The sequence below is a fragment of the Delphinus delphis genome, chromosome 8 (genome assembly GCF_949987515.2).
Source record: "Delphinus delphis chromosome 8, mDelDel1.2, whole genome shotgun sequence".
Lineage (NCBI taxonomy): Eukaryota > Metazoa > Chordata > Mammalia > Artiodactyla > Delphinidae > Delphinus > Delphinus delphis.
The window spans coordinates 106,017,372-106,042,999 of NC_082690.1; the positions used below are offsets into that span (position 1 = coordinate 106,017,372).

The 25,628-nt window shown below is 56.0% G+C and overlaps 1 protein-coding gene across 2 annotated transcripts; it reads left to right on the forward strand.

The window, feature by feature from the left end:
- Nucleotides 1-5: 5 nt before the first annotated feature.
- On the forward strand, nt 6-25,628 carry IGHMBP2 (immunoglobulin mu DNA binding protein 2). 2 transcript variants are annotated; one of them, XR_009520441.1, is made up of 16 exons: nt 6-170; nt 1,889-2,058; nt 5,111-5,294; nt 5,501-5,598; nt 7,328-7,491; nt 8,974-9,174; nt 11,198-11,345; nt 15,690-15,864; nt 18,561-18,743; nt 19,030-19,148; nt 19,672-19,766; nt 20,713-20,836; nt 21,517-22,347; nt 23,815-23,987; nt 24,230-24,421; nt 24,561-24,696. XR_009520441.1 is itself a non-coding variant. In XM_060019452.1 (15 exons), exons 1-15 carry the CDS (start codon nt 85-87, stop codon nt 24,756-24,758), a joined length of 2,949 nt encoding a protein of 982 aa, XP_059875435.1. In that variant the 5' UTR covers nt 6-84; the 3' UTR covers nt 24,759-25,628. The 2 variants fall into 2 exon arrangements, 1 of the variants encoding a protein (XP_059875435.1); XM_060019452.1 differs by lacking the exon at nt 24,230-24,421 and having other exon boundaries at nt 24,561-25,628.

A 25,628-nucleotide genomic window follows, 5' to 3' on the forward strand; every position in this document is an offset into this window, starting at 1 on the left:
CGGCCGGGAGCACCGCCCCTCGCGGCAGCCGGAACTCGGCGGCTCGGGACCGCGGCTGCTCCGGGCCCAGGCCGGACTGCGGCCATGGCGTCGGCGACCGTGGAGAGCTTCGTGAACAAGCAGTTGGACCTGCTGGCGCTCGAGAGGGACGCGGAGGTCGAGGAGCGCAGGTACGGCCGCCGGCCCGGGCCTCGGGTTCGGTCCGGCGGTTCCCCTAGGCCCCCGTACTCTCCCAGCTCAGACCTCGGGCGGACCTCCCTCCTGGGGGCTCGGCCTGACCAGCCTGGGGGTCGGGATTTGCCCTCCTGACTCCTCGAGTCCGGGTCGCGGCTGTGAAGGGGCTCGGCCTCCCACACAGATGGAAGCCTCTTCAACCCCCGGGACAGCCCGTTCCGTTTGGGGGACCCTTAGGAAGGGTCTGTTCTCCCCCTGAAGTTCCCCTCTGAACTTTGCCTCGTAGGTCCTGCCTCTCTCCCCATTTCCATCCCCAAAGTGTTCTCAGCCCTCTTCCGTCATCGTCCCCTCTGTCAGTGTCTTGCGCCTGTTCCGTGCCAGGCCCCGAGTGAGATAGTCACTGATGGTCCCCTGGCGGCTGGGTTTGAGCGGAAGGGGCAGGTGGGAGCGGAAACAGTTCCCTCCCAGCGTGATAGATGCTGACCCGTGTGTGCAGGCAAAGTGCTGTGGGAGCAGGAGGGTGGACAGCTGAGCCTGGGGAGCCTTAGGTTGAGGCTGGCTTCGTGGAGGAGGTGGTGCCTGAGCACAGCTTGCAGAAAAATAGGGATTCAGGTGGAGGCGGGGGAGGATATTCCTGGAAGAGATGTGGGGAGGAAGGGCAGCCCTGCAGGCGAGGGTGGAGCCCTGAGAAAGCCAGACTTGTTTCCGTAGGGCTGAAACTTTGAGAGATGACACTGAGGCCTGTGAAAGCACCCCACATACATCAGCCCCTTTAAACCTTACGTCACCTCTGCGAAGTTGGTTACTGTAATTCTCGTTTTATGTCTAAGGAGGCTGAGACAGAGGTTAAGTCATGTGCCCCAGGTAACACAGGTCGAGCCAGGATTTGAGTTCAGGCAGGCTGATCCCAGAGTTTGCACTCAACCGTTGTGCTACCCAAGTGGAGAGGATTTGTTTTAGAGGTTTTTGATCGTGATGGTTAAGAGCATTTGCAGTCCTGTCGACGTCAGTGGGATCCCTGCTCCATGATTTATGGCTGGATGACTTTGCAGCCTTAGTTACCTCATCTGTAAAATGAGATCATTCTCACAGCAGACCAGTGAGGTGGGAACACAATGATCTCTAAGTCAAGTGCTCAGCACGGTTCAGAGTACAGAGTAAGCACCCATGGGAAGATAGGCGGGGGCCAGATTGGGAAGGGCCTTGTGGAGAAGATTGTATGATATTCCTGTGCAGAGGATGGGCCTCGGTGCAGTTAAGCAGGTCAGAGAGGTAAATAGATTTTCATCTTAGGGGGGATCTGTTGGATGTTGCTGCTGGGATTGGCTGGGGAGAACCCAGAGATAAGGAAGTTAGGAAGCTCGGTTTAGTCCGGAGACGGCCAGTGATGTGGGCTTGAACCAAAGCTATGGCGGCGAGGATGAGGCAGGGGTGGATTCTGGGTACAAATGGGAGGGGCCTGGTGGGACTCAGCGACACACAGGACTCAGGACAGAAGGTGAAGATGAGCGAAGGTTCTGTCTTGGGAAACTGGGAGGAGGGCACAGATCGCGCTGGGGCTATAGGGGGGGCAGGTTTGAGGGGGGGCAGTTTTGGAGTTTCCCTGGTCACCCTTCGTGCCTGTGCAGAGATCTCCATCTGTTCTTCCTGCACGGTTGGAAGTGAAAACTGGTAAAATACAAATACTGAAGTCTCAACATTGGGTGTCTCCCAGGTCCTGGCAGGAAAGTGTCTCTCCGAAAGAACTCCAGAGCCGAGGCGTCTGCTTGCTGAAGCTGCAGGTATCCAGCCAGCGGACCGGGCTGTACGGACGGTTGCTGGTCACCTTTGAGCCCAGGAGATGCATGTCTGCAGCTGTGCTTCCCAGTAACAGCTTTATTTCCGGTCTGTGCATTTTTGACATAGGTGGACTTTGAGTATTGCTGTCTTCAGATGTGGCTTGTAAAGACCAGGTCACATACGACCAGTTGGGGAATAAAGCATTGTAATGGAAAGCTCTCACTTAGAAATTCAGCAGTTACGAGGCTTTTTGGTAGTTTAGAGCAGCACTGCCCAGACTGGCAGCCCCTAGCCACGCGGGCTTATTGAACGCTCGCAATAGGGCTAGTGATCGCTGCTGGTGTAAAATGCGCATGAGATTTTGAAGATTTAGTGCAAAAAATTTAGAATATCAACAGTAATGTCTTTGAAAACTGATTATATCTTGAAATGATAATATTTTTCATGTATTGGGTTAAGTAAAACGTGATTAAATTTACCTGTTTCTTTCGGTTTTTTAATATGGCTACTAGAAAATGTAAAATTACACATGACTCTCACATGTCTCTTGAGTAGCCCTGGTCCAGATGGTTCAACGTGTGTAGTTGTGTATTCCCAGACCTTCCTTGTGCCAAGGATACTTTGGCTAAACTTGTGGCAGCTCTGCTGGAAAGGAGGGGCAATTAGAAGAAGCTTCTTAAGCTCACACCTGGGATGCTTGTTTTATTTATTTTTATTTTTTCCTTTGGCCACGCCGCACGGCATGCGGGATCTTAGTTCCCTGACCAGGGATCGAACCTGTGCCCCCTGCAGTGGAAGCACAGAGTCCTAACCACTGGACCGCCAGGGAAATCCCTGGGACGCTTGTTTTTGATCAGACCTGGAAACTGGGAGAGAGCAACACTGCCGAACACTGCACTTCCACTAGAAAAGTCTCTCTGCCTTGTTTTGGTGGTGACAGTTTGTTGGTTTCATATTTCGATTTTCTAGACTCTTGCCCCACAGTTTTTGGAATACGGGCTGGGTTTGGAGACAGATAGGAGGAGGGGAAGCTGCTGGTTTGGAGTCAGGTCTTACACTTTGCTGTTAAGTGGCCGAGAGTCAGTCACGTGTCCTCTGAAGAACAGAACCAAGGGGATTATAGTTGAGCTCTCGGCCTCGCCATCAGGATGAGCGGGTGGGACTGAATGTGCAGGGCGTTTGTAAACTCTGAAAACCAAAGGAATAGTGTGTGTTCAGTTAGTAAGTGTTGCGGAGTGAATGACCTGAGAGGTTGATGAATAGCTGATAAACAGGAAGTCAGCTGTTTATGTGAAAAAGTGTGGAGCTGAAAATCTGATGTGTTGCTTCGGCTTCTGATCAAACGTAGGTGGGGTTGTTAGTTTTTCGTCTCCTGCAGAGCAGTTTTAAGGCTCTGTAGCTGAGAGGTGTGAATTCTGCAATGTGGGACCCTACTCAGGGCAGCCGGTGGGGAAGTCACAGTCGGGACGGAGTCGCCTGCACTCAGCCTCACGGAGGTCCCCGTGCACAGAACCAGACCTCGGGCCCAGGGGCACTGCTGCCACCTGCTCTTTGTCTTTAAAAGTTGGGGCGGGAGACAGAAAAGATTCAAGGTGCAGATGAAACTCATTGCCTAGAAGGAAAGCAGCTGGGACTAAGAATACACCTCAAAAAAAAAAAAGAATACGCCTCATGCTTGGTTGACGTGTGGCACGTACTCTGACTCGGAATAAATGGGGTGTGAGTATGTGGGAGGCCCTGGCTGCATCTCAGCGTGGATTCTTGTTTGGTCAGAACTGTCTGTGTTCAAGTGACAGAAACCCCGAGCCAGATGGGCTGGAACAGGAGGGGGACGCGTGGGTTGTGATAGCTGGAAGGTGGCTGCACGGCTCAGAGGAGGTCACCTGGGCTTAGTTCCGCTCCGTGTTTCGGCTCCGCCCTCTCCTGGGTTGGCTTCCTTCTCAGGCCCCAAGTGGTAGCAGCTTCAGCCCTCACGTCCTCTCCAGTTTCTGGTCCAGCTGGGAAGGGTGAGGGCATCCTTCCAGCTGTCCACCCAAAAGTCTCACCACATCTCAGGGGCTCTGACTTGGTCCCTTGTCCATCCCCGAGCCAGTCACTGGCCAGGGGGCTTGGGAAGCCCTGATTGGCTCGGGTGTGGGTCGTGTGCTCCGTCCCGGCATCGGGGGAAGCCTCTCAGACTCGCCTGGTGATGGGTGAATCACCAAACAGCTGTCGCAGGAGTGGGGAGGCCCAGCTGAGTGGGCAACAAACCACCCTCTCCCTCCTTCATCAGTGTTCCCTTTCCACCTGGAATGTTCTCCCCCAGGTGAGCTCGTGGCCCCCACTGTTTCCAGGGCCCACCCTGCTTACGGGTCACCCCTCAGAGAGGCCCTTCCCACACACTCTGCAATGGCACCCTCGTCCCTCTCCACCCTCTGCCGCACTTCATCTTTTTTTTTTTTCTTTAATACATTTATTTTATTTGTTTCTGGCTGCATTGGGTCTTTGTTGCTGCACGCGGGCTTTCTCTAGTTGCGGTGAGCGGGAGTTACTCTTCGTTGTGGTGCGCGTGCTTCTCATTGCAGTGGCTTCTCTTGCTGCGGAGCGCTGGCTATAAGGCGCGCGGGCTTCAGCAGTTGTGACGCATGGGCTTCAGTAGTTGTGGCTCACGGACTCTAGAGCGCAGGCTCAGTAGTTGTGGCACACGGGCTCAGCTGCTCCGTGGCACGTGGGATCTTCCCGGACCGGGGCTCAAACCCGTGTCCCCTGCATTGACAGGTGGATTCTTAACCACTGTGCCACCAGGGAAGCCCCTGCACTTCATCTTAACTAAAGCCCTTGGCTCTGACCCCTGGTAGGTTTTCGTATTTGCTCCTCTCCTCCCTAACGTGAGCTCAGGGACCGTGTTTTATTCCTAATGTAGACCAGCACCCAGAACAGTGCTGGGCACAGAGGAAGACTTTAAATATTTTATTGACTGTCATGTTTGTTTTAAACAGTTCATTGAGCTCCAGTAAATTTTCACATATGATGTCAGTTAAAAGTATTTTTTTTTTACTGATTTCATTTCTAATGAAAGTAACAGATACAATGTTTGAAATATGCTGGAATTTGTTATATGAAGTAATTCACATTTAACGTTGTTCGGCGTTTATGTAACTGGTCTTTGCTTCTGTAGGTGACATAGTGGGTCTGTATGAGGAAGACAGTCAGTTGGCCACTGGGATCCTGACCCGGATCACCCAGCAGTGGGTCACCGTGGCCTTTGATGAGTCCCATGATTTACAGTTGAGTTTGGACCAAGAGCATTCCTACAGGCTGTTAAAACTTGCCAACGACGTCACTTATAAGCGACTGAAAAAGTAAGTGTGTGTGACTGGAAGTCACATGTGATGTTTTCCTTAAACACCTCCCTCCTGCTGGGCAGAAGAGGGCAGGCACATCCGTCTGGGGTCGGTCGCGTGCCCCTCATGGGAGGTGGCGGGCAGCAGCGTCGCGTGGAGCCTCGGGCGCTGGGTTAATTGCTGGTTTTCACTAAGCTCCTAATTTTCATTTTCTCCTTTGGCAGAACTCTGATTACCCTTAAGAAGTATCATTCTGGCCCCGCGTCCTCGCTCACAGAGGTCCTCTTCGGCGGATCAGACCCCAGCCCTGCCAGTGAGATACGTAAGAGCTTGTGGTTTTCCTTTTCTGGTTGAAACCACCATGGACAGGATCTCGAACAGTGAGACCCTGGGCCATTTTAGCAAGAGTTTGAGAATGTACAGAGAGAAGAAATCTACCTTAGTGTCTTTTTATAAGCTTCTTTGTGTGACTTGCTAGAACTAAGTCTCTTTCCTGTACACGGCGTCAAAGAAGTAGTTCATTCCATTTTTTTTTATGATGTTCTTTCTAATATATCTAAATATCGAATATTTTTGTTTTGAAATGCGAGGGTATTTCTTCTAGCCCAGTGCCCTGTGAGAACAGAGGATGACTGATCATGCTTCATGCTCGATAGCATTTTTTTATAGTTTGAAAAGTCTCAGTTCTAAGTGCATTTGATTATTTTCTCAGTATCCTGTAAATTGAAGACAGTTTATTTCTAATTGTAAGAGTGCCGTGTATTAGTCATAGAACGTTTGGAAATAAAGAAGTGTATGAACAAGGGAAAGAAATCACTCGAAAACCTGCCGCTTAGAGTGAGCCTCACTGGTGCGTGTGTGCATTCTTCTAGTTGTTTTTCCACGTCCACATGGAACAGTCTGACTTACATACAGACACACGCATGTGTCCATGTACACCCCCCCCCCCCGACTGTTCTCACGGTGCTCTGGGCAATTTCTCATCTCCTTCAGTGTCCTGGAGAAGCTCATTTTGAGAGGAGTTTATCACCTCATCAAGCAGCTGCCCGTCACTGAACCACCCCGTAGGTGTTGGACTTGGCTGGTTTTTACAGTATAGCTTCAGTCATTCTCACACAAGGGCTGCCCCACACCCTTTTCCTGTCACGCCGGTGCTCGTACCCTGGCGGTGTGTTGGCTCTTAGCTCAGGGCTGCTTTGTACCTTCTCAGATTCCAAAAGCACTCACATTTCAATAAGATTTTATTTCTGCCAACTGTTTACCGAGAGGCTACTATGAGCTGGGAAGGGAACTAGCATTGTTTTTGCTGTGTTTCAAGGAACAGGATGTGCCCTGGTTGTAGCCAGCGTCCAGGGGAGAAGGGAACACGCAGGAGCTCTGGGTCGGATGCTCCGTTGCTCTCTCCGAGTCTCTTTCCGTCTTAACCTCCGGGTCGGCGCCCTATGCCCGTGGGGGTCAGCGCGCTCGTCTCTGCTGCGGGCACCGCGGGGCGGAGGCTGCGGGTGCGAGGCTGGATGCAGCGGCACCTGCTCTCAGAGCACGGAGCTTACGAAGCAGGTCATTAGAATCGGCCATGGAAGATTCAGAACAGAAACATGGTCCTGGATCTGCTCATAATTCTTGTTTGTTTTCATCGTTTTACGGGCGCTTAGAAAGGGCCACTATGGTAGAAATGAATCTGTTCCCAGAAACATTTACTTTACAAGAAGCTGTTATTCTGGAGCATGAGTTGGCAGACTTTTTCAATAAAGGGACAGATGGTAAACATTGTAGGCTGTGCCGGCCGGTGCGACGGCGGGCTGCTGGGGACAGTGTCCCGGGACACCTGCCTCACCGAGCAGGCGGCCGGCTGGGCTTGGCCTGCGGGCCACAGTCTGCAGATTCCTGGTCCAGGAAAACAAAGCAGGTTGATTTTGCGTTGACTGGCCGACCCCTGGGGAGGGCCGGCTTTCTCCCCGTTATAGCCCGTATTTCTGTCGGCACACGCGGGGTCAGGGGCGGGGAGTGCCGGGTGACGGGGAGCTGGGTCCTCACTGTCGCTTGTTCCGCAGCGCCCCTGACTTTCTACAACGCCACTCTGGACGCCTCCCAGCAGGAAGCGGTCTGGTTCGCGCTGTCCCAGAAGGAACTCGCCATCATCCACGGGCCTCCCGGCACCGGGAAGACCACCACTGTGGTTGAAATCATTCTCCAAGCTGTGAAACAGGGCTCAAAGGTGGGCAGTGGGCACCGTGTCCCCGCCGGCACCCCTCACTCCGGTCTGCTGCGCTCGCAGGTGCCCAGCAGGGCCCCAGCCTGGGCTCTGGGGGACTCGGTCGGCAATGTTCCTGAGTGTTTACTGACTGAGCACTGGGCTGGGCCCTTTTCAGTCTCTGCCAGCGCTTGGGACTGTTGGTCTGGGGTGGTGAGGTCTGGGTTACTGTCAGCCAGGCCACAGTCCAGGAGCCGCGTCTGCTCAGCACCCATGCTCTGTGCTCAGACCCCTGCTGGGCATGCCGGGCGTGCAGGTGACCAGGGACTGTCTGTGCCGTTCGGGAGGAGACCGTGCAGCCAGTTCCCGGAGACAGAAGTGTTTTGGTTGATCAGGGGGTCTGGTGAGTTGTGCAGAGTGCAGGTTACTGGTTTCCGAGATGTGGAATGTGATATCGTGTATTGTTGTTCACGTAGATTTTTAATGGTTGAGAAAGGATCTTTCATCCTCATCTGTATCAACACAAGTCATCGTGGATTCTGAGCACATGGAAAGCTCTTTAGAAAACCTTTCTGGGTCGTAAACGTTGGATAAGGATAAGAATTAGAGCCATATGGTCCACGTTTGCAGGTTGACATCTCCTGGGTGCTTCTTACGAACGAGGCACGTTTCTCAGTCTTTCCAGAGTTCGCCCCTTTAATCCTCACAGAAGCCCCGGGTGCAGGGACTCCATGGTCTCGGGCCCCGTCCCTCCACAGTGGGTGGCAGAGCCAGGACTCAGACTCGGGCGACACTCTCCCCAGAGCCCCTGCTCCTGCAGGGAGATCCATGTTGGTTACAAGGCCACGTCCAGTGGTCTCCTGCAAATGACTGTCTTGGCAAGATGTTTACCAAGAAAAGCTGGTGAAAGATGACTTACTGGCAGGGAGCAGATTTGATGGTTTAATTGGGTGCCTCTGTTTCAGGAAACAGTGAAACAGGAGATACCTGTGTTCACGCTTTGGTGCAGACCGCCTTTGGCCACCTAGATGGGGTGGGGACTCTCCTCTCTGCCTCCCCTTCCTGCTCCACCCGCTCCTAAGAGCCAGACTGCAGTTCTGGAAGCAAGATTGAGCCTGTTCACAAAGGGTTTTCCTCATTCCGCTTTGTCAGACGATAAAGTGACTTGATGGGTGATGAGACGGGTGTCCCAGCCCTGATTATCTCAGGGCACCTTGAGGCCTTTCCTTCCAGTTGCCGGGCATCCTTTCTGGTCCTTTGGAGCCTAACAGGTTCTTAAGACCCGAGGTCTAGTATCCAGATTTTGTGTCAGTTTCCAGTAACTCATGTCCTGCAGACTGTCTGCATCCGTCCTTATAGCCGGACGTTTACACTGTAACGTTACTGGTTGCGCACGTTCCACCCTCCTCTCTTTAACTTTTGGACTTTCCATTTGCTTAATAGAAACTTAAGTGATTTCGTTAAAAAAGAAATCACCAAGCCCGAGTTTGCGCTGTGCTTCCCCAGGTTCTGTGCTGCGCCCCCTCTAACATCGCCGTGGACAACTTGGTCGAGCAGCTGGCCCAGTGGAAGCAGAGGCTCCTGCGCCTCGGGCACCCCGCACGGCTCCTGGAGTCTGTCCAGCAACACTCCCTGGACGCGGTCTTGGCGCGGGGTGACGGCACCCGGATTGTGGCTGACATCAGGAAGGACATCGACCAGGCCTTCGTGAGTAGCTCTCAGCCGGTGTCTGCTCTGCGTGTGGTTTTGTGATCTGCAGTCTTTGCCGGGAGTACACTGTATCCTCTTGCTTTTCTCTGGCCTTTGCCGATTCATGTACTTATGTTGAACGTTGGGACTGCCCCTGTGCTCAGCACTGAACAGGGACTCACCTGTCTTCAAGATAGTTTCATGAAGAGGCGAGCAATTGTCTTGCAGAAAATATTCCTCTTAAGGATTCCCTATGTCTGGCATGTTGGCTGGATAATATCAACCAGCAAAAAAAAAGCAGCCTGAAAATAAAAATTCAGAAAATATGCATCCTCCCTAAATTTCTAGTCCCTTAATATAAAACATGGTGTAATCCTTGCGAAAGAGAACTAGGTAGGTGATAGGTTAATCTGAGATGGAGTTTTCTCGTGCAGTTCAGAACTTTCGAGCTCTTTGGTTCTCTAGTTTACACGTCCGCCCCCAGTTCCCTTAATCGCGTGTCCTGCCCTGTATTTGCTCACCGCCAGCCCATCTCACTGCCTCACATTTCTCTCCTCGTGTCGGGGGCTGGTGCAGAGACTCAGCCTTCCCCACGGACCTGTGGAATAGTGGGAACCCCAGGGACGGAGACCAGGACACACGCATGTTACTGAAGGTTAAAGGCGCTGTAGGAATTTGCAGTGATGTGATTCGCGCTGTCACACATGTGGATGATTTCATTTTCCTTTTTTAATAAATTATTTAATTAATTTTTTTTTGGCTGTGTTGGGTTTTTGTTGCTGTGCGCGGGCTTTCTCTAGTTGCGGCGAGCGGGGGCTGCTCTTCGTTGCGGTGCGTGGGCTTCTCATTGTGGTGGCTTCTCTTGTTGCAGAGCACTGGCTCTAGGCGTGCGGGCTTCAGTAGTTGTGGCTCGTGGGCTCAGTATTTGTGGCGCATAGTTGCTCCGCGGCATGTGGGATCTTCCCGGACCAGGACTCGAACCCGTGTCCCCTGCACTGGCAGGCGGATTCTTAACCACTGCGCCACCAGGGAAGCCCAATTTCATTTTCTTGTTCCTTTTTAAATCCATGCTTTTTGGGACCTCTCTGGTGGCGCAGTGGTTAAGAATCCGCCTGCCAATGCTGAGGACACGGGTTCGAGCCCTGGTCCGGGAAGATCCCACATGCCGCGGAGCAACTAAACCCGTGTGCCACAGCTACTGAGCCCGCTCTCTAGAGCCCGCGAGCCACAACTACTGAAGTCCACGAGCCACAACTCTTGAAGCCCGTGTGCCACAACTGCTGAAGCCTGCACACCTAGAGCCCGTGCTCCACGAGAGAAGCCACCGCAATGAGAAGCCTGCGCACCGCAACAAAAAGTAGTCCCCGCTCGCCGCAACTAGAGAAAGCCCGCATGCAGCAATGAAGACCCAATGCAGCCAAAAATAAATTAAAAAAAAAAAAAGTCCGTGCTTTTCAGAGTTCTCTTCTCTGTAAGTTACACCTCCCTCCTGTCATTCCGGCTAAAACCCCTTCTCCAAAGCAGAAATCACAGATAAGGAAGGGGTTACGTGTATTTTGCATATGGAAGTAAGTCAGGGTCTAGGTAGACATTTTGGGGGCTGAAGAAAATATTTTACTCTCTTGACAAATGTGGAATAGTGAGAGAAGCTCAGCTTCTCTCTGTATAAGCTACTAAGTCCCAAATCCTGGCACGAGCAGGTGCTTTTTCTTCCCCAGGAGTATGTCTGATGGATGACTGTGCAGGGTAGGGCTGGGCTCCCACCCCCGGGCTCGGCTGAGCTTACGGTTCTTGGAGGACCTACATTCTCCCTTTCTCCCTCTCCCTGTGGAGGTGACAGTGGCTCTAAGGCCAGTCAGGGTGTCACCTGTGTGGATCTGATGCTCCTTCAAGAAAGACTTTTGACTTTTTAGCGCCTTTGAAGGGACTTACATGAGTGGACCAACTGATGAGAAATAAAAGCATTTTGTGAATTAAAAGGAGCTAAAATAAGTGCAAAGTCGAGCCAGAATTATGATGTTTTCTTTGCTTTTCTTTACAGGCAAAAAGCAAAAAGACCCGGAATAAAAGAGAGAAAAGTAATTTTCGAAATGAAATCAAGGTGTTAAGGAAGGAACTGAAGGAGAGGGAGGAAGCAGCCATGCTGGAGAGCCTGGTTGCGGCCAACGTGGTCCTCTCGACAAACACAGGTGAGGGGACGGGCCTCCAGCCCGTGTGGCCTCGAAGAGGGCTGGGGGTGTGCCCTCTTCCTTGGTTTTCTGGAAGAGTTTGGTAGAATTGTCTTTACAATTGGGTAGAACACACCAATTCCAGACCTTCTGGGCCTGCAGTTTTCTCTGTAGGGAGGCTTTTTCTTTTTTTTTTTGGCCACACTGCATGCTGGTGGGATTTTAGTTCCCCAACCAGGGCCTGAACCTGGACCATGGCAGTGGAAGTGCCGAGTCTTAACCACGGAACTGCCAGGGAAGGGGACTCCCTGTAGGGAGGTTTTTAACTGCAAATTCAACTTCTTTAATTGATATAGGATATTCGGGGTGTCTCTTCTTGAGTGAGCTTGTTTCTTTCAAGGAATTTGCCCATTTAATCTAAGTTGTTCAATTCCTAGGCATAAAGTTGTTCATAATAACTCCTTATTTAAAAAATGTCTATAGCATCAGTAACAACGTCACCTCTTTTGTTCCTGATGTTGGTAATTTGTATCGTCTCTTTTTTCCCTGATCTTCTGGCAGGAGGGTTATTAATTTATTGATCACTCAGAGCACTGGCTTTTGGTGTCACCGGGTTTCTATGTTATTTTTCTGTTTTCTGTTTCATTGATCTCGGCATTGGTTCCTATTATTTCCCTCTTCCTGCTCACTTGGGTCTAGTTTGCTCTTCAATTTCTGTTTTCTTCAGCTGGAAGCGGAGGTCATTGATTTGTATTGATTTGAGACCCGTTGTGTTTTATACTATAGGCATTTAGTGTTATAAATGTTTCTCCATGTACTGTTTTCACGGCATCCCATAAATTCAGATGTATTGGTTTTCATTTTCATTCATTGTGAAATATTGTCTCATTTCCCTTTTAATTTCTGTTTTTGACCCATGATGGTTTAGAAATGTGTCATTTTCTTTCCAAATATTTGGAGGTTTTCCAGATAGCTTCCTATCATTGATTTCTAATTTAATTCCATGTGGACAGAGGACGTACTATGTACGACTTGGATCATTTCATTGAGGCTTATCTTATGGTCCAGAATGTGGTCTCTGTGAATGTTCCACGTACACTGGAAAAGAATGGGCTGTCTGGTTTTGTCACAGCGTTTTATAATGGTTGATGACTGTCGTTCAAGTCTGTATCTTCCTGATGTTCTGTCTGTGTGTCCTGTCACCGAGCGAGGGGTGTTGAAATCATCTGTAACTACGCGTTCGTTTATTTCTCCTTGGAGTCTGTCAGCGTTTTCCCTGTGGCCTTTGTAGCTCTTTTACTTGGGGCGTAAACGTCATGTTTTCTTTATTAATTAACCAATTTATCATTATGAAATGACCTTCTGTATCCCTAGTGTGTTCTTTTTTTGAAGTCCACTTTGGTGTAAAGATAGCCACTGCGGCTGGAGGCCACACTTAGCTGCTTTAGGCCTTTCTAACGTGGCCGCTTGGTTCTTAAAAGCCAGCAAGTGAGAGAGTCTTGTCGCAAGATGGGTTACAGTCTTCTGTAATGTTACCATGACGTGACACCCCATCATCTTTGCTCTATTCCTTTGGCCAGAAGCAAGGCACGGGTCTGGCCCACGCTTAAGGGGAGGGTATTCCACGAGTGTGAATACCGGGGGCCAGGGTCAAGGAGGGGGTTGCCTTAGGGTCTGTCTGACACAGCGTCTCATGGGGGCTACTCTAGGGAACGGAGTGCAGGTTCTGATTGACTTTGTAGTTATTGTTTCACCCAGTTGCCTTCTAAATCAGATAGGACAAAACCAGAATTACAAAAATGCTCTCATACTGTCTTTTGTACTTACCTATGGAGTTGCCTCTGTTGGTGCTCTTTGCTTCTTGGTGTGGATTTGAGTTACTGTCTAGGGCTCTTCACGTCACCCTGAAGGACTCCCTTTAGTATTTCTTGAAGGGCAGGTCTCAGCTTTTCTCTACCTGGGATTATCTTTTTTCTCCTCTTGTTTTCGAGTGACTCTGTTTTTAGACGTAGCGTTCTTGGTTGGCAGCCTTTTCCTTTCAGGTGTTTGACTGTGTCACCCCCGCCTCTCGGCCTCTGTGGTTTCTGCTGAGAACGCAGGGTTAGTCTTACTGAGGATCCCTTGTATGTGACAGGTTGCTTCTCTCCTGCTGTTCCTTCTTTGTCTTTCGGCAGCTTGACTGTGGTAAGAGGCTCGGCGTGCTCCCTTCGGGTTAAGCACGTGGATGTGTTGAGTCCCCTGGATGTGTGCATTGTTTTCCATCAGATTTGGGAAGTTTTCAGCCATTATTTTTTCCAATATTCTTTTGGCCCCTTTCTTGCTCTCCTTTCCTTCTAGGGCTCCTATTATGCACACGTTCGTGTACTTGATGGTCTTCAAGGTGCTGGTCATGGGATTCATTCTTTATTCTTTCTGTTCCTCAGACTGAATAATTCAGTTGGCCTGTTTCCTGATTCTTCTGCCTGTTCAGATCTGCTGTTTAGCCTTTCCAGTGAATAACAGTTATTGTACTTTTCAACTGCAGACTTTTTTTTTTTTTTAAATAATTTCTGTGTCTTTATCGATAGTCTCTATTTGGCGGGACGTCATTCTCAGACTTCCCTCACCCTCACCTCCTGTGGGCGCAGAGCCCCAAGGTGAGCCATAGGTGAGTGCGTAGGGCCTCCTCTGGTCTTTCCCGAGTGTGCACACAGCCCTTACACGAGTGTGGCTTCTAGGTTCTCGGCCACGTGTCGGAGCTTTCAGAGCCCACAGACGTCTCACTCCCCAGGTTTTCCTTCAAAGCTTCTGGTCATCCTGCTTTGCGCCAGCTGTTATCCTCGGCCTCTGAGAGCACTCGTGTGCAACAGTGGCTTCTGGTTGTTTCCCACTGACACTCCCTGGGGAGGGGCTGTTTGCACAGGGCGAGCTCCAAGTCAGGTCAAATAAAGACAGTCTTGCGAGTGGGACCTTCCAGGGAACCAGCAGCAAGTCTGACAGTGACAGTTCTCTGGGGGCGTGGCTTCGAAGGAGTTCTGTCCCCAGTGGGGCAGGCCGCTGCTCTTCACTGTGACTGCAGGCCATTGGTTTCAGGGCCAGCACAGAGCTGGGAGCAGTGCCTGTGCCCGGGAATGCCACAGAGCCCACTCTGCTTGCCCAGAGTTAGTCAGTTTTCAGAGCATACACTCCTGGATTGCTGTAAGCGTGTGATTGATTTCTGGAGTTCTGAAAGAGTCGGTTCTGCCAGTTCTGCCAGTGTTCTCGTTGCTCTGGTGGTGGAGGGGGTTTTCAGAGGCCCTTATCCAGCCGGTTCTGCTCACATTCTTCTCTGACTGACTTCAGTGCAGCACCCGCTGGAAATCACAGCTGCCCCTCCGTGCAAGGTCAGCATGTGGCCTTTTAGGTCCCTCCTGGTTAGACTGGGGAACTGGAATGAGATTCCTAGAGGCGCTTCCCTCTGCAGCGTGAAATCACAGCTGTAACCCAGGCACAGCTCTTAGCCACCCAGAGCCCCGTCCAGATCCTGCCCTCTCTGCAGACAGGCTCCCTAACCGTCTCTGAAAAGTCGGGCTCAGGAAAGTTATCGAGATGTAGGTCTTAATCATAAGATAATATACGTCGTGGCGTCATTAGTCTAGGGGAAAAGGGCAAGAACTCACATTTGTAGCGTCTGTTAGAGCCTCTCATCTTGTGGCAGGCACTTGATACGTATCATTTAACACGTGCTACGTTTTTATATATGCATCTGGGTAACCAGTACGTGTTATTTGACGCATCCGTGCTCTGCTAGCATGTGGTGTGTGTAACAGTCTGTTTGTAGGGGTCGGGTGGCTTGCCCAAGGCCTCACCGCTGTTTGTGAGCGTGGGCGCGGGCCCCGGGTCTCGGGTCTCGCCCACACTGGACCTCATTCCACTGTACGGCTCTTGTGTTCCACGGAGGAGGCACTGGTGCAGTGGTTCTGTGTTGCTGGTACGTAGGGGTTTTCCTCTGGGTGAACGCCCAGCAGTTCATTTTCTGTGTGTTCAAGAGAACACCTAAGAAGAGAATTAACTAAATTCTAAATTCAGAAAATGATACAGAAATTACATTTAGAATTAAGACAGCCTTCCAAGGATTTGGGGTCCCAGCCCCAAAGCGGTGATTGATTTTGGTGAATGAAACGTTGGAGTGGCCGTGACCAGGGGCGCACTGCTTCACACTTACACGTGGAGTGGCTGGAACCGTGAGCTCCGGAACGTCCTGCCCAGGTTTTATTCCAAGGTGCAATCATATTACACGAGCCTTAATACAAGACTAGATGATGAAACAGTGGCTTGTTGGTGGCTCTTTTGGGGTGACTGCAGCCGGTGCATCCTGTAAAGGCTTACGGTTCTGATTTCGACCAGGTGCCTCTTCGGACGGCCCCTTGAAGCTGCTGCCAGAAGGCCACTTCGACATGGTGGTCATTGACGAGTGTGCCCAGGCCCTGGAGGCCAGCTGCTGGATCCCCCTGCTGAAGGCCAGGAAATGCGTCCTGGCCGGAGACCACAGGCAGCTGCCCCCCACCATCTTCTCTCACAAGTAAGGCCCCTCCGCCCCCAGCTGCCACCCCTGTGTCTATCCCTCGAAGCCCAGCCCAGAAGCCCCGGGCTTAGCCGGAGGTCCTGGAGGTGCTGGGAAGCCTGGCCGATGTGCTGACTTAAGGATGTGTGGTGGGCAGGTGGCTCCCTGGGCATCTGAGCCCCCACTTTGGTGGAGGGAAAAGCCTGGGGTCCCCCTGATCGGAGGCGCGGTTTCAGTTACACCGCACAGAGGAAGTAGGGACTCAAGATGTATGACTCACAGATCCCAGAAGAGGGGATGTGGCCAGCAGGGGAGGGGCAGCCGTCCAGCCCAGGTCACTAGAGAGCAGCTAGCAGACCTGTCATTTATAAGCTGGTTGGGGCCGAGGCCGCTGGCTTCTCCCGGGCTTCACTCTCAGGGGTGGCTGTAAAAGGTGCCCCGGGCGAAGCAGAGCGGGAGCGGGAGCCCTGAGCTCGGGTCCTTCCCTGGGCGTGCGGGCTCTGGCGTGAGCTGGGTGGTCACACCGTGAGGCCGCCCGGGCAGCAGCTCCGAGAGCAGTGGTGTTTCTCATCCCGCCGGGGGTGCCGTCCTCCGTGGGCTCCTGTACTTGCTCGTTCAGACGGCAGCTCGGTCAGACGTGTGCTCCCTGAGGTCGGGGGTCGAGTGGTGTCCATGCTTGTGGCCCCAGAACCGGGCGCGTGCTCAGTCCCTGCCTGTCGAGTTGACGTCCTCTAATGGGGCGGCAGGTGGGGGTGCGCGCTCGCGCGGGGGTCCCGGGGGAGTGTGACTGGCTCTGGCTCGTTGGCCCTCATCTGCAGGCACGTCCTTCCGCTGAGGACATGAGGGGTGGCTCAGGGGACTGTGCTCCTGCCGCTGTAGGGCCGCAGCAGTCAGTCCCTGGTGGTGTGACTGCTTCCCGGGTGCGTCCTGCTGCCGCCACTGGGCCTCTTCACCCCGTCCGCAGACCCCCAGGGCTCCAGCCACGTGGGCCCCTCCGTCCCTCCTCCCCGGGTGTCGGGCCCCGACCGCCCTTCATTCACTTCTCTGTCATCCCCGTTGACGGCTCGCTCGCCTGGCTTTGTCAGCACTCGGCACTCCTGGTGGTGGTGTGTGTCAGTCCATCGTTTACTTCCCAGCGGCAGTGTGAGGCCTGTGAGGCCTGGGGACAAGGCCTGGCACTTGGCGTCCCTGAGCAAACTGGCCTCTTCCGGGCCAGCTCCCACGCCCAGGTCCAGAGGTGGCTCCCAGAGGCTGAGGCCCCCGCGAGATCAGATGAGCAGACGTCTCCCTGCTGCTGCTGTTGGAGACGAGGGTCTTCTCCAGTCCGTGCGAGGGAGGCCGTTGGTGGAGCTCGCAGGAGGGGAGTGGCGACCCTGGAGCTGAGGGGTGTGCAGGTCAGGGTCCCCCAGGAAGGGGCGTCCGGCCGGGGGCTTCAGAGTGAGGGCGCAGAGCGTGGGGTAAATAGAGTGGGAGACGGGGGAACGTGGTTTGGAAGATCGTCCTGGTGGGAGCGGGCGTGCGCGTGGGGAGGGGCTCGGATGCTCTCCAGAAGCGGGGCCTCGGGGGCGTCGATTCAGCAGCTGGTTCCGGGGAGGCCCGGGGGGTCCTGGGAAGCGGGTCTCTGGGTGGATGGTGTGGGCTCGGGGAGGGGGCACCGTATGGTGTCTGTGGAGAAAGCAGGGTGATTTGGGGGGAAGTCTGTCTGTGGGGTCGTGCTGGGTGTCTCTGGTTTGTGGCTGGGGCTGGTAGTCACCTCACCCCTCCTGTCCTTGGCGCTGCTTTTGGTTGGTACCTTTATTAAACAGCGTTAACTGCAGAGGCCTGGTCAGTTATGGAGGGAGGACGGATGCCTGGGTAACACTGGGCACTTTCCCTCCGTGGTGAGAGGAGGCTCTGGAGCCTGGCCGCCTGACCTGGTCCTGGCTCTGCGGCCCACTGGCTGGGCGGCCTCGGGCTGGCCTCACTCTCCTCGTGTGGAACAAGGGAAGCGTACCAGTAACCGGCTCAGGTTGTGTGAGGATGAGGCGAGTTAATCGGTGTCAAGTGCCCAGAGCAGTGCCTGGTGCGTGGGAAGCACCCAGCAACTCCTATTGTTAGTAGTGGACTCCTGACGGCCGGAGTGTGTTGGAATTTTCAGAAACTTGTCTGTGTTAGTTCCCTTCAGCTGCTGTAACAAATTACCACGAACTCAAGCAATGGGGCTTTGTTACCTTACAGTTCTGGAGGTCCAGAATCAGCCTCTGCGGCTTGAGATCAAGGTGTGGGCGGGGCTGGCTCCTTCTGGAGGCCCCGGGGGGAGAGCCCGGGCCTTTGCCTCTCCCGGCTTCTGGAGCCACCTGCCTGCCTCACCTGTGACCCCTCCTCCGTCCTCAAAGCCGGCTCTGCAGCATCTTCAGGGCTCTCTTGTCACATCGCCTTCTCTGATGCTGGCCCTTCTGCCTCCCTCTTAGGAGGCCCTTGTGATGACGTGGGCCCTCCCGGATGACCCGGGATCATCTCCCATCTCTGCTCCTCCCCTTTGTCACTGAGGTCACATGCTTGCAGGTCCCAGGATTAGGACGTGGGCACCTCTGAGGGGCCGCACCCTTAGTTCTAGGTCAGAAGTGGGCGGCGTGGGTTGCGTGCTGAGGTTGAGGACTGCTTTCCTCCCTGGCCCCTGGTTTAGGCTGGACTCGGGACTCAGACCCTCCTTCCTTGTCCTCTCCTTGGGGCAGGGCCGCACTGGCGGGGCTGTCGCTGAGCCTGATGGAGCGCCTGGCGGAAGGGCATGGCGCCCGGTCGGTGCGGATGCTGAGCGTGCAGTACCGCATGCACCAGGCCATCGCGCGCTGGGCCTCGGAGGCCCTGTACCACGGCCAGCTCACGACCCACCCTTCCGTGGCCGGGCGCCTCCTGCGGTGAGTGACTCGGCTACACCCCCGTCCCTGTGTCACCGGAGCCACGTTCCACAAAGATCTGAGCGTGAAAGGCGCTTCTGAGACTGGATTTCTGCATCTTGTCCTGGAGAGCTGGGTCGGGCTCCTGCAGTCTGAGGTCCCTTGCTCTCTGCACTCTCTGCACCGCCCGTTGTCCTGTCGGGGGAGAGGGGCAGCTGGGGGAGAAGGGCAGCGGGGCTTCTGTTCCTGGGACCCCAGTGCCGCTCTGTCGCCGGGGCCTCGTGTGTTCAGTCTCACCTGTGTGCAGGGATCTCCCGGGAGTGGCTGCCACAGAGGAGACGGGTGTCCCCCTGCTGCTGCTGGACACGGCCGGCTGCGGGCTGTTTGAGCTGGAGGACGAGGATGAGCAGTCTAAAGGGAACCCTGGTGAGCCTGCCTGCAGAGGCCCAAAACGACCCTGGGCTGCTCTTTAAAGATCGAAGCCCCTCTCAGCTGCCCGCGTCAGAGAGGAGCGGAGCGAGCAAGGGGAGCAGGCGACGGCGCGGCGCTCCTTGGGGCGGCGGTCCTGAGCCAGACGCCCTGGGAGGTCGAGTTCTCGACGGGTGGGCCGCCCCAAGTCAAGGGAGCGGGTGGGCCCAGGCCGCGTCCTGTGTGCTCGTTCAGAACCGAGTGGCCTGGTGCGGCCTGGCTTGGCCTTGGGACGCGACCCTGGCTCACTCACAGGGCTGCCAGTCAATGGGTCGCACGGCCGTTCTTCCACTAAGAGGAGACTCCCGTCAGCTGTGGGTCCTGTGCGCTGTTTGCTGGGCCTGGTGGCCCCTCTGCCCCAGGTTGTTGGCTTGCAGGAGTCAGGCCCAGTGTGAGAGCAGCCTGTTGTCATAGATGGAAAAGTGCTTAAAAAACAGGCGCCGCCCCGCCTCCTGCTGAAGAGTCGTCCATTTCCCTCCAGGTGAAGTGCGCCTCGTCAGTCTGCACGTCCAGGCGCTGGTGGACGCCGGTGTCCAGGCCGGCGACATCGCCATCATCACGCCGTACAACCTGCAGGTGCGGGGCTTCGCTGTCTCTTGTGTGTTGGGGCGACTTGCCGCCCCAGAGGGGCCAGAGGACGAAAGCTCCAGGGTGGAACTGACCACATCCTGACTGGATCCAGGGCTCAAATGACCTCAGCAACGGCCTCCGTCCACCTGTCCGTGATTTCCGCCTGCCATGCCATCCCCTGCCCCATCCTGGGCTCTCGCCTGGTTTGCTGTGTCGGCTGCGTTTTCAGGCCTGCCCTCGGGGGCCAGGCAGCCTCAGCACGACGTCGTCCTTCCAGGGTGGTCCCGGGGGCGCCGCCTGTCTCTTTATGGCATTTCCCACGGGAGTCTCAGCTTTGAGTCTTATCGGTCCGGCTCAGGTTGTCCCGTCCCTGAGCTGCTGGGATGAGGGGTCCTCGCCCCTCCTGGGGTCAGCCTTCTGGCTCGTGGGGCACCACGGGGCTGGCGCGGCTCCGGAGGCTGCCTGAAGGAAGGTCGGGGGCGCGGCTGTCGCCTGGAGAAGGCGATGGGTCGGGACCAGCAGACACAACAGGCGTCTGCTGCCTTCTCTTGGGCTTTTCTGCCGTTTCCCCTCTCCGTGCCTCTGTGCTCGTGAAGCAAAGCCTGCCTGCTTTGGTAGGAAAGACGTACCTGCTTCAAAGCATTCTGAGGCTGATCAGTTGCCGTCCCGGTTTGGAGGCGTCGCACGTGGGGATGTCTGAGCCAAGCGAGATGGTGACACGCACGTCAGCGCTGGGGTGTGGGTCACAGCTGCCACGTTTGTGTGCTGTGTTGGTCTGTTGTGCGCACGCCCGTGGGAAGAGCGGTCCTCGGAAGCCTTCTCCCCGAGGCTCCTGCGGGGCCTCCCTGGGGCCTGGCAGCTCTGCAGGGCCAGGCCTCCGCCGGGCTGAACGGCAGCGCGTCCAGGCCGCCCCGACCTGGGCTGTGATATGTGGCCTCGCTTGGTGTTTCAGGTGGACCTGCTCAGACAGAGCCTCACGCACAGGCACCCGGAGCTCGAGATTAAGTCTGTCGACGGCTTCCAGGGCCGAGAGAAGGAGGCTGTGATCCTGTCCTTCGTCAGATCCAACAGGAAAGGTGTGGAGCCGGGACATCCCTGGTGGTCCAGTGGTTAGGCCTCGGCGCTTTCCCTGCCCAGGGCCCAGGGTCGATCCCTGCTCGGGGAACTAGGGTCCCGCAAGCCGAGTGGGGTGGCTGGGGAGACCGGGACGCTGCTGCAGAGGGGGCCCAAGAGCCCAGAGCTTGTCTCCTGGCCTCCAGGCCAGTTTAGCCTCAGGGCATGGCTTCTGCGGCCAGGGCGTGTGGATGTACCATCTGGTAAGAAAGCTGTGCCCAGAAACAGTTGTTAGTTAACGGGCTCTGTGAGTCGTTTCCAGTACGAGGTTGGCAACAGATAAGAGGAGGGGATAAGCTGAGGTGGGGGAAGAACACACTGGAACGTCCCTGGCGCTTTCCCTCGTGTGTCGGCCGCAGCTGCAGCCCTGGGCTGTGTCCTGGGTCTGGGCTTAGGGAGAGGACTTTGTACCGGCTTGGGAATGAGCGGCAGTCTGGAAGCTGCCAGAGCTCCAGGTGGGGCCGTGGGACGGTCCTAGACGGTGGCTGGGGGCTGAGGGGTGGGCGCTGAGTGACGGGGCCCCTGGCTGTGGGGGTGGACGGAGCCGCGTGGTCCTTCTCGGGTGACGGTCGCTGATGGGGGGAGACCTGCCTTCCTAGCCCTTAGTCCCTGCTCCCTGCGCCCCCTCCCGGCTCGTGTGCAGGTGAGGTTGGCTTCCTCGCCGAGAACCGGCGCGTCAATGTGGCCGTCACCCGCGCCCGGCGGCACGTGGCCGTGGTCTGCGATTCCCATACCGTCAGCAGCCACGCCTTCCTGAAGACGCTGGTGGACTACTTCACAGAGCACGGGGAGGTGCGCACAGCCTTTGAGTATCTCGACGACATCGTCCCTGAAAACTACTCCCGTGAGGGTGCCCAGGGCCCTGGCCAGGCCGATGTGAAGACCCGCGGCTCTGCCGCGACGGCCAGGAGGGCTCCCGGGAGCAGGCAGCCCACGGGGGCCGCGCTGGGTCGGAAGAAGCCGGGCACGGCGCCTTTGTCCTCCGAGGCCCAGCCTCAGCTCAGCCTCAACGGGGGCGGCCGGGAGGGGGCCAGGAGCAGAGATGGCGCAGAGCAATTCAGGGCTGTGATAACGGAGTTCGTGGCGAGTGAGAAGACACAGCTAGAGTTCCCTGCCTCCCTGGATTCGCAAGACAGGATGTGGGTCCATCAGATCGCGGAAGAGTACGGGCTGAGGCATGAAAGTGCCGGGGAGGGGAAGGAACGGTTCATCACCGTGAGCAAGAGGGTCCCAGCGGCCCCTGCGGCTCCAGCAACCCCGGCAGGGCCTGGCAGCAAAGCCCCTCTGTGTCCAGAGCCCCCCAGCCCTGCGCAGGCAGAGCCCGCCATCGGGGAGCAGAGCAGCCGGGGCCAGCCGGACCTGAAGGCGCTGCACCTGGACAGACTGCAGAGGGCGGGGAGCCAGCCGGAGCAGCGGGCCACGGGCTCCGGGCCGCGGAAGTTACCAGAAAAGAAAAAGAAGAAAGAAGCAGAAGGTAAGCTGGTCGGCTCGCGAGAACACAGGCGTGGCGTCCCCTTTACTGGGGAGTTTGCCCCACCACAGACCCACCTGCCACCCTCGAAAGAATCAGGACCCCTTCCCGGTGGTGCCCCTGCCCTAATCCTGCATTTTGTGCCCGGTTTCAGTCGGTGTGGTCTGAGTTCCCTGAGTTCCGTGCTAGTCACAGTGTCCTCTGTGTGCCCGGGGCCTCGCCTAGGGCCCGGCAGGTAGGGAGCCCTCAGAGCTTCTACTGCAGGTGAAGGGCCCGGAGGAGCAGCTAGGGTGGGCCCGGGGCCCCTGGGAACGGAGGGGCAGCCGCAGCGCCCTGCTCCGGCAACGGCGCTCCTTCCACGGGCTCGCGGGGTCCCAGGCAGGGCCGCGCACTCCGCTGTCGCATCCTGGGCTGTGCTGGCCCTCTGCTGGGGCGCCCGGGGCCTGTTTACTCTGCACCCCCGTCCCGTACTGAGATTGAAGGTCCAGGGTCTGGATTTTCTGTAGACGCCTAGGTGAGCTCTGTCACAGCCGCTTCCCTCTTGGCAAGACCGCGAAGGCGGTCCCGTTCCCCATATCCCTTGATGCCTGTGCGCAAAGCTGCGTAATTCTCAGCTTTCAAAGCAGCCTCCCTGCACCTGAGGGTCCGTCTGGACTCACTCCATGGCATTTAGCGAGCGACCTCCGTGTGCCAAGCCTTGCGCTAGTGAGCAAGACGGACGCCACCTCCACCCTGTGGGAGCTGACACTCTGACGGGGGAAGGAGATGCTTCCCTCCTGTTTAAACCCCACTGAGAACATGTAACTGCCATGGAGGACGGGGGCCAGGAAGGCATGACTGGAGGAACTGGGCTTTCTTCCAGAGGAAGGCGTGGGCATGGCCACTTGAGGACCGAGCGCCCTGGGGAGACATCACCCCATTTCACAGCTGCTGGCACTGCTTGGGGTTTGAAACGCTTCTTCAAGCAGCCAGAATTATGATGTAATTACAGAATTACGACCATATTATAATTGTATCTCTCTTCCTCTTCTGAGCATTTTCCTACAACTGTAAAAGATTTTCACACACCTGGTTACGAACATTAAGGTTTCATTAGCCCTGGCCGGTGAACGTGCAGGAGTTCATCTGACCATTACCCTGGAGGCGTGGTAGTTCGGGGTTTTTATACTTAACGAGGTAAGGAGCATTCTCACATTTAAGTGCTTCTCTGGATTTAAGAGGATGAACTTTGTGCAGGCCTGCTCCCTGCACGGCCAGCCCTTTCCGGAGACTCATGCCTTCACTGCCTGGTGTGAGTAGTCGTCGGTTCAGTGAGGGACCCAGCTCGATGGTGCATCTGCTCACGCGCTGTGGCCCCGAAAGCAGGAGGCCGGGCGCAGCTGCCCGATAGGGCAGACGTGGGCCCAGTGGGAGAGTTCCGGTCCGACTTCTTTCTCCTTGCCTGTTCGGGTGACGCCTTTCTCCCCTCAGGACCCATGGCCATAGATCTGCCCGCCGGGGAGGACTTTGACGCCCTGGTCTCGGCCGCCATCAAGGCTGACAACACTTGCGGCCTCGCCGAGTGCACAGCCAGCGTCATAACCCTGGGCCAGCTCTGTCTGCACTGCGGCCGCCGTTACTGCCTCAGCCACCACCTGCCCGAGGTACGCGGACCCCCGGGCTCGGGCAGTGGGGAGGGCGGCAGGGCTTTGTCTCCAGGACACAGATCCTGGGTGTATGCACCCCATATAGACTGGGCCTGTGCGTGTGTGTGTGTCACCCACATACAGACTGTGGGCCTGTGCCTGTGTGTCACCCACATATAAACTTTGGACCTGTGCACATGGGTGTGTCACCCACATACAAACTGTGGGCCTGTGCGTGTGTGTGTGTCACCCACATACAGACTGTGGGCCTGTGCGTGTGTCACCGCCAAGCAGATTGACATCACCCTGCCAGGGAGGTGTGGGAGCCGGCCCTGCACTGGCATCTGCTCGGAGGAGGGTCTGGGCAGGGCTGCAGGAAGGGTTTTGGGCTCTAGCTGCCAGCCCTGTGAGGATGTGGACCCTGCCTGCCCCCCACCCCTGGGAGCCTGTAGGTGAGGGTCCATGTGCGGGAAGGGTAGGGAGTCCCTCCGAGGTTGGTGCTGGGGCTTCCTGACCCCCAGGCTCTGCGATGGCAGAACTGGGGGCCTCTTCCTCCACCCCCAGCACAGCACTGCCTCTTGTGTCCCCCAGATCCACGGCTGTGGGGAGAGGGCTCGCGCCCATGCGCGGCAGAGGATTAGCCGGGAAGGGGTCCTCTACGCCGGCAGCGGGACCAAGGACAGGTCCCTGGACCCTGCCAAGAGGGCCCAGCTGCAGAGGAGGCTGGACAAGAAGCTGGACCAGCTGACCGGCCAGCGGAGGGGCAAGAGGAAGGAGAAGGGGAAGTGAGGCTGGGAACACCACCGCCTGCACCGCCTCTGTGTCTGAAGCTGTGGCTGCCGGTGAGCGGCGCTGCCCCCGGCGTCTTTCTGTCCCTGGCGGCAGCTCCTGGCGACGGTGCTACAGGCAGACCCACGCTGTCTCCCCGGTGACGGGGGCGGTGAGCTGCTCTGATGTGGTGGGTCGCGGTGGAGAGGCCATGGGGCACAGCTAGGGCCAGTGGCTGCTTCTCAGGGCTGTTGTAGGGAAGGCCCTGGACTGCTGCGTCCCCTTCCTCACTCCCGGCCCAGGCCATTTTCCGAGATCCCGCCCTCGGAATCACGGGCTGCTGCTTCCGGCGTTGGGAAGGTTCTGTTCCCTCGGACCCCTGCCTGGGCCTCAAACTCCATAAAAGTGATGTCCCCGCCGTCAGGGCTGGCCAGCGTTCAGCCCGTCAGGGGAGAGGGCGCCCAGGTGGCGTCTCGGAGCTGGCATGTGTCCTGCGTGCCCCCGTGCACGGCTCGCCCCTCGTTGGGGCTGTGACTTCACCGAGGCCGTCGTCTGTCTGTGCCCTCGTGGTTGCAGTGGCCCCAGCCTGACCTGACAGCCCTAACCATTCTGCTGCTGTGCAGGCCCTAGCTCAGGCCCGGGTGTGGTTTACAAAGGCTCCCAGGCCGGCGCCTGCCCGTCCTCGGCGCTGTTCCTGGTGACGGTCTCGGGAAAGAGCCACCCCAGAGCGCCGGCGCTGCTGACCCCTGCAGACCCAGAGCCCCCGGAGGTGTCCTCCCGGGTCCTTCATTGAAGAGAACCCCAGGTGGATGTATTCTTTTATCCTCAGAGTTTTTTGTGTTTCAAAGGGATATAAGTGATTTAAAAACCAAATAAAAATATGTGCACGTT